General features: G+C 41.0%; 1 protein-coding gene across 1 annotated transcript in view; it reads left to right on the top strand.

Annotated features, from left to right (window-relative positions):
- Positions 1 to 19715, top strand: part of LOC118220901 (unconventional myosin-XV-like) — a 47929-nt gene that overhangs the window by 20435 nt on the left and 7779 nt on the right. Inside the window, exons 11-47 of the mRNA XM_035405345.1 lie at positions 536 to 649; positions 2521 to 2579; positions 2738 to 2861; positions 3003 to 3098; positions 3232 to 3363; positions 3462 to 3587; positions 3757 to 3834; positions 3932 to 4086; positions 4583 to 4628; positions 5884 to 6008; positions 6689 to 6806; positions 7001 to 7176; positions 7289 to 7373; positions 7500 to 7553; positions 7651 to 7732; positions 8181 to 8311; positions 10459 to 10554; positions 10644 to 10879; positions 10988 to 11166; positions 11893 to 11965; positions 12339 to 12530; positions 12998 to 13113; positions 13206 to 13300; positions 14181 to 14301; positions 15013 to 15123; positions 15333 to 15397; positions 15678 to 15881; positions 16032 to 16113; positions 16326 to 16479; positions 17408 to 17501; positions 17733 to 17889; positions 18078 to 18193; positions 18407 to 18466; positions 18585 to 18660; positions 18736 to 18851; positions 19156 to 19274; positions 19556 to 19697. Of these exons, the coding sequence (XP_035261236.1) occupies positions 536 to 649; positions 2521 to 2579; positions 2738 to 2861; positions 3003 to 3098; positions 3232 to 3363; positions 3462 to 3587; positions 3757 to 3834; positions 3932 to 4086; positions 4583 to 4628; positions 5884 to 6008; positions 6689 to 6806; positions 7001 to 7176; positions 7289 to 7373; positions 7500 to 7553; positions 7651 to 7732; positions 8181 to 8311; positions 10459 to 10554; positions 10644 to 10879; positions 10988 to 11166; positions 11893 to 11965; positions 12339 to 12530; positions 12998 to 13113; positions 13206 to 13300; positions 14181 to 14301; positions 15013 to 15123; positions 15333 to 15397; positions 15678 to 15881; positions 16032 to 16113; positions 16326 to 16479; positions 17408 to 17501; positions 17733 to 17889; positions 18078 to 18193; positions 18407 to 18466; positions 18585 to 18660; positions 18736 to 18851; positions 19156 to 19274; positions 19556 to 19697 (4305 nt within the window). The remainder of the gene's footprint in view (positions 1 to 535; positions 650 to 2520; positions 2580 to 2737; positions 2862 to 3002; positions 3099 to 3231; positions 3364 to 3461; positions 3588 to 3756; positions 3835 to 3931; positions 4087 to 4582; positions 4629 to 5883; positions 6009 to 6688; positions 6807 to 7000; positions 7177 to 7288; positions 7374 to 7499; positions 7554 to 7650; positions 7733 to 8180; positions 8312 to 10458; positions 10555 to 10643; positions 10880 to 10987; positions 11167 to 11892; positions 11966 to 12338; positions 12531 to 12997; positions 13114 to 13205; positions 13301 to 14180; positions 14302 to 15012; positions 15124 to 15332; positions 15398 to 15677; positions 15882 to 16031; positions 16114 to 16325; positions 16480 to 17407; positions 17502 to 17732; positions 17890 to 18077; positions 18194 to 18406; positions 18467 to 18584; positions 18661 to 18735; positions 18852 to 19155; positions 19275 to 19555; positions 19698 to 19715) is intronic.

The following is a 19715-nucleotide window of genomic DNA, read 5'->3' as shown; positions in this document are numbered from 1 at the left end:
TGTAGCTCCAAGCACTACAAATACATATTTTTAAATGATAAGACACTGACTACCTTAAACGACAAAGACAAGCAACTGCATTTATATTTGATTGATGTTGAAATCACAAAGATCATAACAAGTCCCCAAAAGTATTTATGCAACCTACATTTACTTTCCATACATCGTCAATACAATACAAAACAATACAATACTCTTCCTTGTTACATCATCAATACAATCTATGCTGTCTTGGAGAACAGGACCTTATACATTTCATGCTCTGGGCATTTGTATTATTTTCTACAGATTGCGATTTTGTTTGTTTGTTTGTTTGTTTGTTTGTTTTGTTTTTAGGTAAAATTCCACAGTAGTAGGCTTTGAAAAGAAGGTACAATTACACTCAGTAGTTTTAAGACTTCACTTTATTTTTGCTTTTCATTGGAGAAGATGAAAATATAATCCTGTTCGGAGGATTTGATAGGTCTGAGTGGAATAAACGGATGTAGACCTCTTTGGAGTGAAGAATGTACACTTCTGTAATGTTTTCCTCCAGACTGATTCCCAGGAGGTGGCGTCAGTAGTGAGTGCTCAGGAAATTCGTGTGGTGGCTGAATTGCTCCAGATCTCACCAGAAGCACTGCAGAAATCTATCACCTTCAAAGTAACGGTAAGACCAGCGTGATATTGATGTAGGCCAATGCTATCTTTGGGGGGTATTCCTGCAGGAAAACTGAAGACCAACACAGCATTTTACTGAACACTAAGCCTTTTTTTTTTTTTTTTAGCTAATTAAGAAAAGCAATGGAATAGTGTTATCAATTTGCCCATCCTTCTATTCTTTCACTGTTATGTATACATTCTGGCTAAAGAATTTTTTAGATTTTCCATTTGTGAAAATGTTACTTTTATCCCTTTAAGTTTACTGCTAAATATATAACTAGTGGTTCTTAACCAGAGAATATTAGGCAGATGCTAGTGGAATCTTCCTATTGTGGCCCTATGCCAAGCATCACCACCATGGGTAGTGAAAACCATGTTCATTTCTGAGCCGCCTGTTTGAAGCATGGAACAAATTCAACTACTGATACATTTCAATTTGTCTTTGAACAACAGGGACAATGACACCAAACAAAATCTCAAATGATGCATATAAGCTCTAAGTCTCCAGGCTAAATGAGTAGCAAAGTTAATTATAGTTGGGTGTGGTACTATGGAAACGAGTGAAATCCAATCGGGGGCTATCCTGGGCCCTTGCAACATTAACAACCAAAGCTGAGTGGTTGCCAGGGAGCGTTATCATTACATCACAATGACGCCTGCCCTGTCCAATGCTGCACACGCACAGATGTCAGCTGGTTACCCTCCATCGCCATGAAGCCTTGACAGCAGTAACTTATTCTCAGATAAAGACCACACTGGTCTCCGATAAATTGCTGCCTAATCCCCATCTCATCCACACTACAGTCTTTGACACTTCTGCTTAGTCCAATAGGTATTCCTTACATAACTGAAGAAAACAAATTATCTCAAGTGCCTATTATATTTCACACAAATCATCTTCGCACCATTATCCATATCCACCTCTTTTTAAAAAATGTGATTCCCTGAATATCTCATTAGATGGAGATCCCATTGTCTTTATGCTTTATTACCATTAGTCAATATTATGGGATGGTAATCCAAAAGACATAAAACTTTTTACATTCCTGGGCAGCTTTCCATTACCAAACTTATCTGGCGATTCACGCAGATGTTTTCGAAGGTATTATCTGAACCCTCACAAATTAATGCATAAGCGCTGTTTGGGTATTAGACACACAACCACCCTGTCTTTCATTACTGTCAAAGAACAACATTACCTCATTGCATTTGTTACTAAATATACAGAAGTGGGGGTGGGCTTCTAATATATTTTGTCCTGGGCCTGAGAATTCATAGCTGTGGCCCTGCCTGGTTGCTGTGTTGTATGTGCAGTGTTCTTAATTGTGATTTTCAATTATGCTGCACGCACCATGCAATGTCACTTGACACATGGAGCAGGCTTGTTGAGCATCTTGCTCATTTAATAAATAAACAAGCACGATCACTAATGTCCGGGGTTGTGTTTACACCTCCAAACAGAGACACTGTGGATCAGCTGTCACCGAGGACTATATCAGTTGCACTGTCCTGTTGATAGTGTGCCTCAGCGATCTCTAATCTAATATCCGCATTCATTTTTCTGCCACAATGCTCCCAGCAGTGGCCTGTGGAGGATTCATAGCAAATGTAATGAACCTTTGCTAATTCCACATAAATATTTCTATGGGATTTTATGTGCCATGTTTTATTTGTCGTTTCCCATTTTATTCATACCCTTCACATTGGCACATCTGTGATAGTTATTTTTTATTACAGCACTGTTGTGCACAATTACACTCATTCTGATGGTACTGAAAGAAAATAGATGCTGGTGTTCATCTAGCCTCACTGTATACACTGGATAAGTCTGCTAAATGAATACATGTAAATGTAATGCATTTATACTTTCTTTTAAAGGAAACAATGAGAGAGAAGATATACACTCCTCTGACAGTAGAAAGTGCAGTTGATGCCAGGTAAATAGGAATGCCCTATTTTCTAAAACTCCATCCATATAATGCAAGGAAATATAGTTATTAGAATCTGAATAATTTATTTCCTACTGGTTAAGAAGCATATCTGTCAAAAAGTAAAAAAAATAGCAATATGTAATATATCTCTTTTCAAACTCTAGAGATGCAGTTGCCAAGATCTTGTACTCCCTTCTGTTCAACTGGCTCACAGACAGGATAAACGGGGTGGTTTATCCAAGAAATGACACCCTGTCTATCTCCATTCTTGACATTTATGGATTTGAGGTGATCTATGTACTTTTTTAACCAAACAATTTTATAAAAAGGGTCATAAAATGTATCTTGTTCTGCTGTTGTAATTTGAGTGTCTTTAAAAAAGTGGAAAAGATCATAATTATCATGCTGTTTTCTGTTATATGCTTACAGGACCTTACATTCAACAGCTTTGAACAGCTCTGTATCAATTATGCAAATGAGTACCTGCAGTTCTTTTTCAATAAGATTGTATTCAAGGAGGAGCAGGTAAGTCATTAAAGCATCAACTAAAAGCAATGTATAAAATAGTGATATGTTTTGTTTGATGCCCAGTATCTGCAGTATTTTCTGTGCAGAGTTTTCTTTATTACATTAAACTCATCATTCTGTTTATTTTCAGGATGAGTACATTAGAGAGCAGGTCAGCTGGAATGAAGTGACTTACAGTGACAATCAGCCCTGTATTGATCTCATTGCCTCAAAGCCCCATGGGATACTTAAAATCCTAGACGATCAGAGCAGCTTCCCTCAGGTATATTTTATTGTTTCTGTTTTCATTTATTTCTTAATTGGACCCGGTATTATTTTACTATACAAGTATTGCTTTACCAGTGTAATACCTGTTGCTAGGCCACGGACCACACCTTTCTTCAGAAGTGTCACTATCATCACGGCAACAATCCTCTCTATGCAAAGCCAAAGATGCCCCTGCCTGAGTTCACCATAAAGCACTATGCAGGAAAAGTCACTTACCAGGTATGACTGAAAAAAGCTTAATTTCTTCATTTCAGTCAGATGTCTCAACAAAGGTAAAGGAAATACAGCTGATACGAGTTTCTTTAAATTGGCATACCTCTTACTAATATATTACCTGTTTGCAAATCGCAATAATAAATTTCACAAATTCATATTTGTCTCACTACAGGTTCACAAGTTCCTGGATAAAAATTATGATGTGCTGCGCCAGGATGTTCTTGATCTCTTTATTCAGAGCAAAAATAGGGTGAGCAGAGAGCCGTTTTACAAACCAAGCTGCCATGTGACATTATTTGTGACATTTAAATTAAAAAAAACACATAACATGTTTTTTTTTTGTCTAGATGGTGGCAAACCTCTTCAGGAACCATGCTGAATTCCTGGGCCAGCAAAAGTCCTACCTGAGGAAGAACAGCACAGTGACACGCCGCTACCAGGCCTCCACAGTGGCTGCCAAGTTCCAACAGTCCCTCCTGGAGCTGGTGGAGAAGATGGAGAGGTGGGCGGAGAGTAAAGATTTGCAGACATGCGTTGGCAGATACGGAGCATATGTAAAGTTACCTTTGCATTTGATTGTAAGACAGCATGAAGATTAGTCCTCAAACCCATCTCAAATTCAACTGTCTGCTCTAACGTAGTGGTGCTCTCTACATCTATTATAAGATAATTCTTTTAGAAGACGTGTTATGGGCTTTATAGCACTTGTATTATAGCCATTAGTATCTACCTGAAATGGATCAGTTTTGATGGCTATGGAAGTCTCTTATGGTCCAAATAGTGTTGGTGTGTCCCCATATTTGCTTTTGCTTATGTTTTGGTTTTAATGTTTCATTAATTTGCACAGTATTGTTGTTTAGTGATTAGTGGTTCAAGATACCGTGATCCACTGAAATTGATCGCTTTCCACGGTGCAGTGGACACCAATACTCTACGGTGTGTTGCATTTCCTAACTGATACTGATTTGGCAACTGTGGTTCTTTGGTTTCTCCTCTAGGTGCAACCCATTTTTTGTGCGCTGTATAAAGCCAAACAATAACAAGGTATTTCACTTGTTTTTATTGACAGTTTTAGACTATTATATGGAAGAAAATAAGGTTCAAAAACATTTGAATTTATGAACACATTGAATTTAACTGATTTGATTTTTAAAAATATGAAATTAATATACTAGATTTTATATACTAGATAATAAACTGTAAATTCAAGACATTTTAATTTATTCACTTAAACTAGCATTGGACCTGGCGTCACACACTGTACTTTTAGAAAATAGTAATTCATTTTTATATTGTATGAATTTATAGGTTACAATTGGAGACCGATAAAAAGTTGCTCTCCCTACAAAACACAAAGGCAGGCAGATTGACAGTCGCAGAAAGAGCCAGTCACAATCTCCCACGAGGATCTGACTTAAATTAGGTCAACAAAATGTGATGTGATCGCGAGCGCTCTATAAACGCTCTACTATGACTGTAGTATAAAATGTGATTCGATAACATAAAATTTGCTTGCCAACTCTGGGTGCATTTGTTAACCGGCTCCCACTGCGCGGGGTTTTGGAGCGGCCCACACCGAATTAGTATCACACACACACCGTGACATAACAGGGAGGCATTAAATGAACATGCACATTAGCTACCTGACTACTATCTTACTTGACTACAGTAGGGCCTACAGAATACCTAGCATAGCATAACTAGCTAGATAGCGGTTACCTAACAATCTGCTGGACGCGGGTCTGGTTAGCTAGCCATCTAACTCATTTTTAGAACAGTATTAGCTGATTTACGCACTCACCAAGTATGCCTCGCTTGCTAACGTTAAAGAGTTTCTGTATGGATGTATGCTGCCAGCAGCTCAGGTGACCGATTATCAACTGGAATCATCATTCACTGTCCCTTTCAAAGAGACGGATTGGCTACAGGTAGAATCGGTTGCATCCACGTTCTATTCCTTTTCCTTAGTAACCCAGATGCTCTGTAATTGCTTTGAATTTCTACAAATTGAATTTTTAACACCTGAATTTGAGGCATTGGAAGAATGTAACCTGAATTTTTCGGATATAAATTCAAAACAAAACATTTCTAAGTGAATACATTCAAATGTATCAAATTCACAGTTAAAAAATTCAAATATATTAATTTCAAAGTTAAAAATTCTAATCAGTTAAATTCAATGTCTTCTTAAATTCGAAATTTTTTCACCTTATTTTCTTCCATACTATTAAAATATGTATGACCAATAACTATTTGTTCTAATTGATTTATGAAATATAAAATGTGTCTGTTGCTGTAGGATCCTGATGTGTTTGACATGGAGTTGGTCAGCACCCAGTTACGCTACTCTGGAATCTTAGAAACTATTCGCATCAGGAAGGAAGGATACCCTGTCAGAGTGCCCTTTGAAATCTTCCTCAACAGGTACAATAGGAAAGTTTTACCCTAAAGCAGGAAAATATTCATCCGTGTGCTTTGGCTAGACTCAATAAGTAATAAGGTGAAACTTAAACATTGACATTTAAAGTGATCAAATTTTACATTAATGATCTACTTCACTTATATTTCTTGTAATTTTTCAAAACTTATTCATGCAAATATTACATAATGAAGATGGTAGATTCAGTCAGATTTGACAAATGTGTGATATTTTCTATTATAATCTTTATTTCCAATAACATGGAATATTTGTGTCAGTTCATGCACTGCATTTCAGGCAAGCTTCCAAATACAGTGCTTGATGAAGAATGCAGTAGTTTCAAATAATATAGATAGACATACGCCATGAATTTATAGGTATTAAGTCATAGGATATGGTTGAATTTGTGTCTTCATTCATCATCACTGGAACCAAAGAGAAAAAGAGAATGAAATATTTCATTTCAATTTGTCTTGTTGTTATTAAGTACACTTACTGTCTGATTGCATTTATAATACATTTTACAAACACATACTCTTCAGATGGTAACATTATTTATAGTAATAGTGACAAAGACTGTGAATTACGATAAGTGAGTATATTTTTAGCTGGGAGAACTGAGAAGCTGCTATGTTGTAATGGAATTGGGCAGAACAGTAAGATGTGAGTGTTGTTTGGCTGTCAGGTATAAGGCCCTGTTGGGTCTACAACAAACCCCTCCAGCTGATGGAGAGAACTGCGTCATCATGCTGAAGAAGTTATGCCCGGTTAAAAAAGAGGCCTATCAGGTGGGAGTCACCAAGGTGAGTATGAGGAACATGACTTCTGCTCTCCATGTAAAACTATTGTGTTCAGTAAATCACATTAATTTATTGCCTTTGTGCAAGCATAGTAACGCTTCCTCGTAGGATGTTCTTAATATTTTACCTTCCATTAGTACTCCAACGTTTAATGGAGTACATTAAAAATATATAACACGTGTGTATGTGGATGTTAGCTCTTTATGAAAGAGGACCTGCACCAGCTTCTGGAAAGCAAGAGAGACCGTGTGAGGCATGTGGCGGCCATCACTCTGCAGCGGTATGCTCGCATGTTCTTCGCCCGAAGGAACTTTCTGGTTTTCCGCATGAAGATCATTCGATTCGAGGCCCACTGTCGTGGTTTTCTTACCAGGTGCAGTACAAACATCACACTGCCACTGTTGCACACCCCGGTCCCTCCCCCAGGCATCTCACAGCTTAGGCTGTGCTCAAATCTTTCTCCGTCTTTCCCTCCCTGTGTGCAGAAAACGCTACTTGAAGATGAGACAAAGCTTGATCAAGTTCCGCTCTTTCGTCCTCCTGTACATCAATCGCAAGAGATACATCCAGGTATGAATCCACCCATGCCTAAACAGGCTTAAGTGAAGGACCGTACCATTGAACTGTAGCCACCATGACACAGATAATATATAAAGCCACATGATTATAATTTTAGTTGTGATTAATGCTTTTCAGACAAGGCTGGAGACTCTGAGACAGGCAGAAGAAGAAAGGATGAGAATTGAAATGGTAAATGTGTTTCCAATTCCTATTTCTTTACCTTTTTATTTTTTAATCTGGACTTGTTCTGCTGTATTAACTGCTGCTTTCAAACTTGAAACCACAGGAGCTGTCAAGACGAGAAGTGGTCAATGTCACTCACTTGGCCATTCCTGCAGAGCTTGGAGGGTTATTACAAGCAACAGCAGGTTACCGAATGCTTGATTCCTTTATTACCTCTCTATATTTTCGCCCTTTTAACGTGCACCACTTGACTTACCAGAAACTCTATAGGCTCTTTAGTTTTTCCTTCCATAAACATAGGAAAGTCTGGCAATCACTGCAACTATCTGCCAAACTGAGTTTGTGAAGAAAAAGCATGATGTCAGCTTTTACTTGTAAATTATACTTAAGAACAGATATTGAATACAGGCTATAGTCTGATTTTAGCCAAATATAAATTGTCAGATTATATAAAGCTAGCCCTGATCTATGTCATTGGTCAATAGCAAAATGTCTCAGTGGCACAGACCATGTCATGCAGCAATGGATTCTTTTCATATGGCGTGTTGGAAAGCATCAGATAAATCCTAAATACTTATTTGCTGTATGTCACTTATGCACAGTCCCTCATTGCTACCTTTTATCTGGTCTCAGCGGGCAGAGAGCTTCACTCAGAGTGCCTTGCTCTGGTTCAGGCACCAAAGATACAGGTAGAATCTGAGCTCACACTGCCTCTCGACATCAACAATTACCCCATGTCCAGATTTGTCCAGGCTCAGTTCAGGGTAAGTCTGCCATAATATCATTTTGATTTTCGAATTATTTTATATTCTTTTAAACTTGATTAACATATTCAATAAAAGGCATGAGAAGTAGCATCTTGGTGTGTCTCAAATGATCGATAATTGAGTAGAGCATGTGAGGTTTTAGTATCTCAGCTTTGCAAGTCAAGCAAGAATATTTGTATTTACACAGACCAGTGGATACTGTGGGTTCTTAGGACAATAGTTGACTATAGACGGTTTCATCAGTGGCACGCGCGTTGCCAAGGTTATGCGCTTGGCCCTAAGTTAACTTCCGGTCTGTGTTTGTTTATTATTGGGTTTGTGTTTACTGGCTAATATGGCACCGATTACAAATTGAGTGAAAGTTAAACTGATGAACAGACTGATGTTGGGCTCAGGTTGGTGTGCTGTGGGGTGCAACCTGACCTCAGGAACAAACTATATTTCGAAAATTAGTAAAAATACATAATTTAACTTTGTAACCTCACTAGGAAATTGTGAAACGAATTGATGAATCCCTGCGATTATCATAGCTGGTGCTTGCCCGTTGTTACTTCGTATTTTTGAGAAATAACTGGACATCGTTACCTATTAAAATGTAAGTCCTGTAAAAATACACATAATAAACTGTATTTTAAAAAATCAACTTCATACATACACATTTAGTAATACTAATACAGCCTTATTTACTATATCAACTTAAGACAATGAATTATGTCATCGCGACCCATTAAAGTCAATGGCGCAGACTTTGCTTCATAATTTCAAACTGCTTTCCTAACGGCTATTTTGCGTCCTGCGACTTAGGTTACAGTGAATATGTACGGATTCCTAGACGTGCTGATGAGAGACCACCCTTTCTCATATTAACCTCCAATATGCAAGACAGGATACTAGCAAATTTATGTCAAGTTCCATTCATTTATATGGGGTGGTCGATACACGTCCCCTTAGCAACCAAATGCTAGCGCTGGACCACGTCTGACTTATTTGCTGGCACACAAAAAAACGTGAAAGTACTGAAAAAATAACCACAGGAGGATAACAAGGATATTTTTCCTACATAACTAGGTACAGGTTGTTACCGATATTTCGCCTATTTCATATATAGTTGCGAATCCGTTTACGCTTTCCTGTCTGTCGAACGAAGGTGGTCGAATAGGTGCTCTCACTCTAGCACTTTGTTTCAGGTAACAAACTCATAATAAGCGATAACTAAGCTGACCAGTAACACGCCTGAAATAGTTATGAATTAGCTAACTAAATTGATTGTAGCTTAATTAATTCATTCTAGTTAGCTAGCCAACTAGCTAGCTAGCTAAACGTAGCTAACATTTTATAAATTATGCACAGTAACGTTAGCTCAATGCTAGTAGTTCATACGCTTTAGTTTTTTACTAACGTTATGATACCTGTTTCCAATGACTTGACAGCGTTACATTGCCTGATCATTTTTGTTGTGGTAACCTAGCAAGATGACCCAAACTATAAGAGCCACGATGTTTTCCCATCAATACATGCTATACAAATAAATAACCTACAGTAATTGCATCGGCTACACATGCTGCCCACTAGCCCCAGTTTGTGCTTCTAATCATCGTTTTTAAGCAATATCATAGAAAGAGTGCACTTTTTATACAGGAATGAATGTGCATGTAACCCAGAACAGTTATGGATTATGTAAGGAATGTATGATGCTCAGCAAGGTGCGATACTGTGAACAGTTATCTGTCACTTGATTTTCTGGTAATGTAACATTATCGCATTTCAGTTTGGCCAAGTAACGGTTCTTTTCTTCGACTGGTAACCCCAAATAATACGGGCTAGACATAGTTTTAACTAGCTAGCTAACGTAATTTACTTGTTATTTACTTCGCTTGTTATCAGAAATAGTCTAGACTCTAGAGGGACTCTGTTGTTATTGATTGTTTGCGGAAGTCTGCCGGAAGTCAAGTTAGGGCCAGAACAACGCACATGCGCAGTAACGTTTGTTTATGTTGTTACCGTTGAAACCGTCTATATGTGAATAATGGTTTATCATGCTAGCAAAAGCTGAGTGCAACAGATTGATATTTCCAATGGCTGTGATAGTGTTCTGCTGTAGATGGCCACTGATTGTGTGTCGCAAATTTTGTCTTGATGTGTAGGAGCCAAAGTTTGGAATGTTGACTGCCCCATTAGGAATGTCTCTCACACATGTGGATGAGGATCTAAGTCAGGAGGCGCTCAGCATCTTCATAATGGTAAAATGTCATTACCATTTATCTGAGCAGCCAACTGTTTTACCATGTTCTTAAGGTTTATTTAATTTTTTACTTTTTGTTACTTTAAGATTTTAAGGTTCATGGGTGACCCTCATCTCAATGGAGCTCAGGAGAACCTGTTTGGCAATTACATCATCCAGAAGGGGCTCTCCACACCAGGACTGCGAGATGAAATCTTGTCTCAAATTGCCAATCAAGTCTGGAAGAACAATAACTTAGTCAACTCAGAGAGAGGGTGGCTGCTCATGTCAGCCTGTCTGAGTGCATTTGCCCCATCAGAGAAAATGGATAAGTATCTTCTAAAGTGAGAAGCTCTATGTCATTGCCAAAATAATGATCTGTTTGTTCAATAAAGTCCTCCCCTTTTCACAAACGTACCTGTAGACTGATGGTGTCTGCCTCCTTTCTGCAGGTATGTCTCAGACTATGCCTACAATGGCTACAAAGCTGTGTGCCAACACAGGCTCATCCAGGCCATGCAGAAGTCCAAATATGGACCGGAAACAGCTAGGACATATCCACTGTCTCTGCTGGAGTGGACTGCCAACAGGAAGAGAGCAAACATGGTGTTACAAGTGCACTGCTTTGATGGTGAGCCTTGCTGTGGCCTAGATCATTTCTCAGAGCTTATAAACCATTGACAATAAACTGCATGAAGCAATTCCAACCCACTAACTTCACTTCAACAAGCTGATGTAATAGTATCTAATATTCAACCGACATCTGCAAGTATCTGCACTCCAGTCTTTGAAGTTCAACAAGCAGTTCTGCGACTCAGTTCAAAGGAACTGAATTGACCTTACCTAAGGTTCTCTGCTGGCAATCAATACCAGTGCGTTTTCCCTGCATTTCTGCAGTCCTCTTGGCTTCAAAATGTGCATAGCCTTAATTATTCATTTTTCATGGCCTAATACAAAGAAACATCAAAAGGCAAGAAACACCTTCCACGCAAGTCTTTTCATAGACTTCTTTTTGATTTTCCGGTCCTCTTAGTCGAAAATGCACACAGGTTGAATGGCAGGGCAGCAGGGTTGATAGTTTATATTCAACCATCTGTAGCTGGTACTGTTACCAAGACAGTATGCCCAGGCCAGCTCTCGTTGCCAGACAAGCTGCTCTTGTTTTCTTTCATTTCCTCAAGTCAACCTTGGCAGTATGTTACCTTGGCCTCTCTGGAAATGTTAGAGCGGATTACTGGTCATCTGATCTGTGGTGATGTGTCCCACATTGTAGAGATAGCAAAACCCCAGAGGTATTTTCTTTCAGCTTCATCCTCTGACGAATCTGGCTGCTTCTCGCTGTTGTTGTGTGCATTAGGGGCATCCTTCCTATGTCCTCTGCACTCATGGACCTGTGGGGAAGACCTGTCTGGGGACATACTACAGCACAGGTAAAGCACAATCATAACTACATGGACACCCATTGCTTTACTGATCAATGAATCATCAAATCAGGCCTATGTTCCTGTAATCACATAGGCCTGATTTGGTGCTCCTCCATCAGTGCTAATTGATTTGGGGGATACTTGCCTGCAAAGGAATAGTTACCATTTGAACAATAATGTCCTAACAGTCAGGCTAGGATTCCTGGTACAAGGCAGGTACTGTGCACTTCTCTTTGAAAAAACATGTTCAACAGTTCAGATCCATCATCATCATTGTTTATTGACGCTCAATCCTGAAGTAAATAGGTGGAATGACCCAGATGATGTTATAAACTGAGTGAGCTCCAAGACCCAGTGTGCAAGAGCTGTGTTCTTACAGGGGGGTGACAGAGGGCTGGAGAGGTTGGTCCATCCTCATGAAGGAACATGGCCAGTGGGTAGAGCTGGAAGGACACGATTACGTCATGGACCTCATCTCTGACATGGAGCTGCTGACCGACTTCCCCAAGCAGAAATCGTACTTCATCATCTCCTCTGAGGACCCCTACAGGACCCGGCCCAATGCCACCATGTAAGCATCTGTGCCCTTGCAGGCTGCATCATTAGCTCATTTTTTTATGAATAGTAGCAAATTACAGCGCATGATACAATCAGAACAATATGCTCACCACCACAAAGTAAGGGTTGAATATTTTGTGATAAATACTCAAACCCTAAGACCTGCAATCTGAGAGGAACACAACTCATTACTAGTCTAGTTCTGAAATTATATCTGTTGAACTTCTTGTATTTCTTTTTCCAAGACTTCAGTCTTCAATCTCCTAACCCTTTGGGGGCCCTATACAAAATTTTATTTTGGCCCCTCCTCATTTTCTTTCCATGACAATGATTGCGACCTATCCAGTGACAGGGCCCCTTTAACCCCATTCGAATGTGGTCATGTTTTCTTTCGTGTCTTGGTTTGTGTGGTACATATGATACGAGAATGAGCACTATGGTGTGGAATGTCAAGGTAACACTGTGTCATGGCATCCACAGTAGTCTCTTCGGGAGTGGGTTTGAGTCAGATGAGGACAGCCCCCTGGCCCACGCCATGAGGCGCCCAGCCATGCCTAGCTCCAGCCTTCCCGACTCAGATGGGTACTACAGCCACGGTAAAGCCTGTCTCTTCCTCCCTATGTCTTCTGACAATTTTATGGTGAATGTGGCAGCTTCATTAACACTGACTGTCCTCTCACTCCCCCAGTGGAGGCAGACAGCCTCAGTGAAGGTCCCATACAGAAGGGCATGGACCGGTACCTCGACAGCCTCTTTGACCCAGTGCTGTCCTACGGCAATGGGGTAAAGGGGCGCTTCTTTTCTTCAGCACTGAAATGTTTTTGGAAGTGTAACGGTTACTTTCCGACATTTATCTGTCATTGTTATTGATGAAACTACTGAATCTGTTAGTTTCCTTTATTTTGCTTGAATACTACTAATTATTATAGAACTTCCCATACTGTAGCCACATTTAAATTTACATACATTACATTTTTAAATCTGCCTCAACCGTAGTTATATTTGTGACATCATTAGATGTGATCGTAGCTCAACATGAGTTTTACATTTTCTCCATCTGCAATTGGTAATGCCGTAATTCAGGTAAAGTGAGTGGTCACACCATGTATTGTGTGTAGGGTATTCGATCCTGCGTGTGTAAGAATTTGCCTGTATCAGATGTGTTCCGTCAGCTGAACTCCGCCAGCAAAGGAGTGATTAAGTTACTGTATTACCGTAATTCTCACAACACCTAGATCTTCTGATTCTGTAATGGTTGTGCCTGGGCCTATTTTTGAAAGGGGGTCAGTTACACTGCCTGGGGATATGACACTTAGCAAATGAGTGGGTGATTTTTTAATGAAGCGTGCCCTACATTCTGTGAGGTTTCCAGGATCACAAGTACTGGGAATGCCGAGAGATATTTGAGAGGGCCAGAAGGGAAATCCGGACAAATGGCCTGGGGTGCTGAATCCGGAATTAGTAAGCTTAGGTTATCCTCATGTGCAAAGGCCTGAGACTGGGGGCCATGGTTAGTCACAGTGCTGTAGTGAGACGCAGGGTGCTTCCTCGCTCAGGGAGTTTAAGGTGCTGCCAGGGGCCAAGTCATTTCCTCTCTGCTCAGTGTTGGGGGGTCCAAGCTGGGCTAGCACTCATTCTTCACTGCTGTGCCTCTCTCCCAAAGGACCTGGAGAGACCAGCCAGCATGTCCAACAGGATGAAGGGGGGTGGAGGGATTGGAAGGGGTGACAGTGATAGGCAGCCAGGTGCCAGTGGGCCTTACTCCTCGGGGTGGCAGTCTGGCGGTAAGTCTGCAGGCTCTGGTCTTCCTCTGCTCTCAGCTTGCTTAGAGTCAGCAATTTCAGCTGGTTTTTAAGCACAATTTTCTCTGTACTCCCATTTTCTCTTGCAACAAAACAAACATTTTCTTGTGGAAGATATAGGCATTCCAATATCTATATAGGTACTATGTGTATGGTAATAATTAAGTGGATACTGGCATGCAAGGTAAGTGACGGTCACTATAAAAATGACTGTGCGTCTTACTGCGTTCTCTTTGTCTGATGCACGGATTATCCCAGGACACAAGATTACAATGTGAAGCTGTTATTAAACAGAATAAGGACTCACCTTCCCTCATTGATAATTGATAGGTGTGCTATGTAACATCATATGAGAAGTTCTCGCTGCTTCACCAAAATAGATGTAGGTCGCTTTCCCAACCTTTCACACTGTAATCTATACAGTCCTTAAAGCAGTAAATGGAAAATGCATTTGTGTTTATTTTTCCAGTGGGAACCAGCTTTTCAATAAACTCACCAACCAAAGGTTCCAAGGAATAAAGCATGCAATCTACTCAGATGACATGGTGTAGAGTTCTCTTAGACATATCACCAGCTGGAAAATTCCACTGTCCATTTTGACTCTTTTAATTCCGCATCATTAAACACATTCCTCAGGACAGTAATTTTAGTATTGTCCCTGTTGACATTGTGTCCTGTGTGCTGTGTGGCCAGCAGTGCCAGTGCTGCCGATGGTAGGAGGAGTCATGCCAGGAATACCACCGATGCCAGTAGTGCCTGTTATGCCAGTGATGCCCAATGTGCCAGCCGTACCCGATGTGCCAGGTATGAGAAGTGTAGAAATTACACAAGGCACTCATGGGCACACAACTCAGTGTTATTTGTATGGGGCCTTTCATTAAAACATGGACATCCTCAGGAAGAGTGCCGTCAAATCATAAGGGGACCTATAGCTTGTGTACAGATCCAGATTGGCAGGCCACTGGTTTTGAATGTTTTGGCTTTGATTACAGTCACATTTTCTCTTTCAACAGGTGCAGAACAGACTGTACTGGCACAACAGCAGCAAGCCATTATCAATCAACAAGCAATAATTATGGTGTGTATCCTAGTAATCGCCATGTATGAATGAATTTACGCATATACAATTGCGTTAATAACACTTTTGAACGTTTTATGATTTTGACATAGATGCCGATGCTGTTTTTTTTTCGACCTGTGCTATTTTACAAAACTGAATATAGAGATGTGCTGTTTATAAATGCATGAACAGACAGTAGAGTTTTGCTATTAGAGCTATGAATCGCAACAGAGAACAGAGCAGTGCTGTGTTTCCTAGCGGTCGACGTACCATGAAGCTGCTTGTTTGTGCTCTTCAGGCTCAGCAGATGACTATGCAGGCCATGGCCATGGTCACCAGTCCAATGACAAGCCCGCTGACCAGCCCACCCACCAGCCCACTGGTTAGCCCATATGCCAGCTACCCTGCCAGCCCCTACACCAGCCACCCCACCAGCCCCCAGGTTCAGCGAAACCCTCCCAAGAGTTTGACTCCTCTGCCTCGAGCCAGCACAACCACACCAGTGAGTCCCCCCCCCCAACCGAGGTTTTAATACTCACAGTTGTATTGCTTAACTTTCAAAAAATGTGAGCATTTGCAAACTATTCTTCATGATTGTGTCATGCTTTAGCTTCATGGTAGTAATACCTTAATGTTTTTTTGACTGGTGCAGACCAATCCAGCAGGAAAAGGCAGCCTTTCCCGCAAGCAGGCCCCTGCTCCACCTGTGAAAAAAGCCTCCCCACACAAAACTGGTACGAAAGCCTGGCTTACTCTGCCCCCTTCTGGCGGCGACTTGTCTTTGACTGCTACTTCCACAAGAAGCATGTAGCGGAAGCCCTGTACTTTAGCATTCATGTACTCGTGTTGTGATAGCGCATTCATCGTGTGGAGTGTTGCACTCATGTGTGCCATACGCACTGTACAGTATGTGGCTGTGTTCTCTTCCTGTCTCTCTGCTTTACAGTTCCCTCCCCGGGCCCAAGTCACACAGTGCCACCGGAGGACGTGGTGAAATCTTCCACCACCAACTCAGAGCACATAATGCCAAGCCACAACATCAAGGACATCATCAAACAGTACCAGACACCTCCCCCAGCCCAACCCCCAGAGATAAAAAAGTAGGCGTTCACACTTTACTGCCTTCAGCTGTCTGTAACAGAAGCACTCCAGCTGCTGCTGTTGTACTTCCTTACAATGCCATCACATGATTTCGCTTTTGGAAATGAGCCTGGGTCAGCAGGCCTTACAATTAAAACACCATAAGTAATCTAATTTCTAAAAATCAATATTATGCTCACATGGCATGGTGTATACAGTAAATATATAGTTCACTGGACTGTGGTTGCTCTTATTGGCTGCATAACCTGAATAATATAACCTGAAATATGAAACTGGTGATTACCTATATTACTACCTCTCAAACAGTTTTATGAGACAAGTATGAGTTTATGAGACAAGTTTATGAGATATTTAGCTGATTGTTGGAAATGAAGACAAAATAACAGTACAAAGTAACCATTGTTATAATTTGTTTAAAACACCACTTCCAAGTTGTTCATAGTCTGTTCCCTGAGCCCAAAGAAGCAGAGCTTCTGTTTTGGTTTTTCTCTCACTCGTGCTCCTGCTGTGAATTTTCATGCCAATGTTTCCCGCTGAGGTGAAAATGTGCTTCAGTGAGGTTTATTTGGAACACCTTTTTATGTCTTGGATGACTTTAAGTCATATTGCACACTTGAGTTAGCCCAAACCATCAATCCAGTCTGTTTTCCCTCATATCCCCCATGCTCCACAGCTACAGTTAAATGTCATAACACTATACCTCCGACACTAGCAGGCCACTAGAGCTCAGAGGGGCCAGTTTGAAACAGCTGGGGCTTAGCTGAGTGGGCAAGCCCTCCACATACACCATAGTGGGAACAGGGTATTGTTGAAATGCATGGCAAGTCTTGCTTAAAATGTTTGTTGAAAAGTCTTGAGTCAATATCAATTTTGGAACAGATGTATGTCTAAGTGTTTTTGCTACACTGTCCCTGTCACACATCACAGGAAGGAGGGGAAGGTGTTTGTTAAGAAGATGGACCCCCACGATGAAGCCATGATGATCTTAAAAGGACAGATGAGTGCTCAGCCACCCCCTAAGGTACAGGGAGCAGTCCAGGTCATTTTGGGAGTCTTATTCCATATATGTGAACATACATGTGGACTGAATGCTTAAACTGAATTTTGAAATCAATTTCTCAGCCAATAAAGTGAAGATGTCAGAGATGGATATGGCTTGCACTGCTATTTTAAAAATGGTGCAAGCTTTTTGTCCTGGGTCTGTATGTAGCTACGATAATGTTCCCTTCCCTTCTTTATGATTTCCCTTCAGCAGCAGAATAAGCCCCCTGCCCCTGCTGCAGCTCCAGTGAAGGAAGAGAAGCCGGCTGCTGGAGGGATGAAACCAGCCCGGAGCAGCATTGCCAGGAAACCTCAGGCCCCAACGCCAGTGGGTCTCCAGAGGGGCCCTGGCCCTGCACCCCCACCAGGTAGGCACAGTGTGAGAGAACCCCTGTGGGCTGAGAAACACTGTGATGCATCCTGGGAGACAGCATGGTGTCCAGCGCAGTTCTGTGTGAAAACGCACACAGTAAAATGTTCAGTGTTTTATATGAGTCTATTATGGCCACTCTGCATCTGTTAGAGTTGAAGTAACAGTGAACATTCTACTGTGCAGTGTCTAGGGAGCTCCCAGTGGAGGAGGAGACCATACAGACCCAGCTGCACCGGAGGAGCAGTGAGGAGCACTACACCTACACAAACGTGCCCTGGAAGATGTACCTGAGGAAGGAGGTGAGGCTCGCAGTTCCCTTGCCCTCAGGGAGTACTTCCTCTTACATGATTTGTTTCTCCAGTGATCTCAACACAAACACTATTTTTTTGACTGTCCACAAATTCTTCAGAGTGTGTTTTTAGGCTAGTCATTTCTATCAAATATTACAGGAGTTGAGGACATACAGAATCAAAGTTTTACTGAAAAGAAATAAGATTTGTCTTTGCTTGCAGGTTTTCTACCCAAAGGACAGCTTTAACAATCCACTAGTTATGGATCTCATATTTAAGCAGGTGTGTCTATCCTCATTGCCAATACTTAACTGTGGTATTATATACATGAACTAATGGTTTAACATGGGTCCATTTCTTTTTTATTATCCTGTTCTTGTTTTTTTGTTCATATTTCCAGATAGTCAATGACACTTTTTCAGAGGCATGCATACGCATCACCAAAGAGGAAAGGCTGAAAATGAAATCTCTGTTTGGTAAGTGAAGGATAATTAAAGGCCATTTCACTCACTGTGGTGATAATAAACTAAATAAAATTTTGTTTGTGGCAGCGGAACATCAAATCGAGCCAAGCTCAGTCGCCCACGATGAGACCGTGAAGAAGAAGATTGTCACTGCCGCCAGGGATTCCTGGGAGATTTACTTCTCACGACTGTTCCCAGCATCTGTGAGTATCACTTTTCTCTCTACCCCTCTGTGTTGTGTTCACAAACAACTCAATCCTCAGAGCTGAAACTATAACTTGTGTGTATGTGTATGTGGGTGCATGTGTGTGTGTTTGTGTGTGTGCTTGTGTGTGTATGTGTGTATGTGTTTGTGTATGTATGTGTGTGCATGCGTGTGTCTGCGTGTGTGTGTGTGTGTCTGTGTGTATGTGGGTGCATGTGCGTGTGTGTGTGTGTGTGTGTGTGTGCGCCATAGACCGTATAAAAATACACATGCACATGTGTCTGAGTGTGTGTATTTTGCAGGGGAGTGTGGGTACTGGGGTCCAGGTCCTAGCTGTATCACACAGAGGGATCAAACTTCTGAAGATGGTAAAGAGCAGTGCTACTGCCCCAGATTACTTCAGAGTCTTGCGGCCTTACAGGTACCATACATGTGTGAGGGAACTTGGGTGCCACTGGGTAATACAGTGATAGTACAGATACACAGCACTGTACTTTATGTGCCTACCAACTGATAAAAAACACTTAAAAGCAGTAGGAGTAATAAAGTATGAGAAAATTCATTTATTTCTTTATTTATTTTTGATATTACCATCAAGAGCTTTTCGCGATGTATGTCACTTACTGTGGCACCTCTTTAGCAGCTCGGGAGATGCTTTTGATCTTAACTACTATATTCTTGTTTTTTTTCTTCCCTCTTCAGCTACACAGATATCATGTTTGTCACAATCCCTTCAAAGAACATGCTGGAGTTCAATCTGAACAATGAGAAGCTCATCTTGTTTTCTGCTAAAGCTCCACATGTCAAAAATATGGTTGACTACTTCATCACAGAGCTAAAAAAGGTGAGTCTCTGTCTTAAT

This window comes from Anguilla anguilla, chromosome 2 (genome assembly GCF_013347855.1).
Source record: "Anguilla anguilla isolate fAngAng1 chromosome 2, fAngAng1.pri, whole genome shotgun sequence".
In the NCBI taxonomy this organism is placed as follows: Eukaryota; Metazoa; Chordata; class Actinopteri; order Anguilliformes; family Anguillidae; genus Anguilla; species Anguilla anguilla.
Note: the sequence above shows the minus strand (reverse complement) of the source record. Positions and strands in the feature narration are given on the sequence as shown.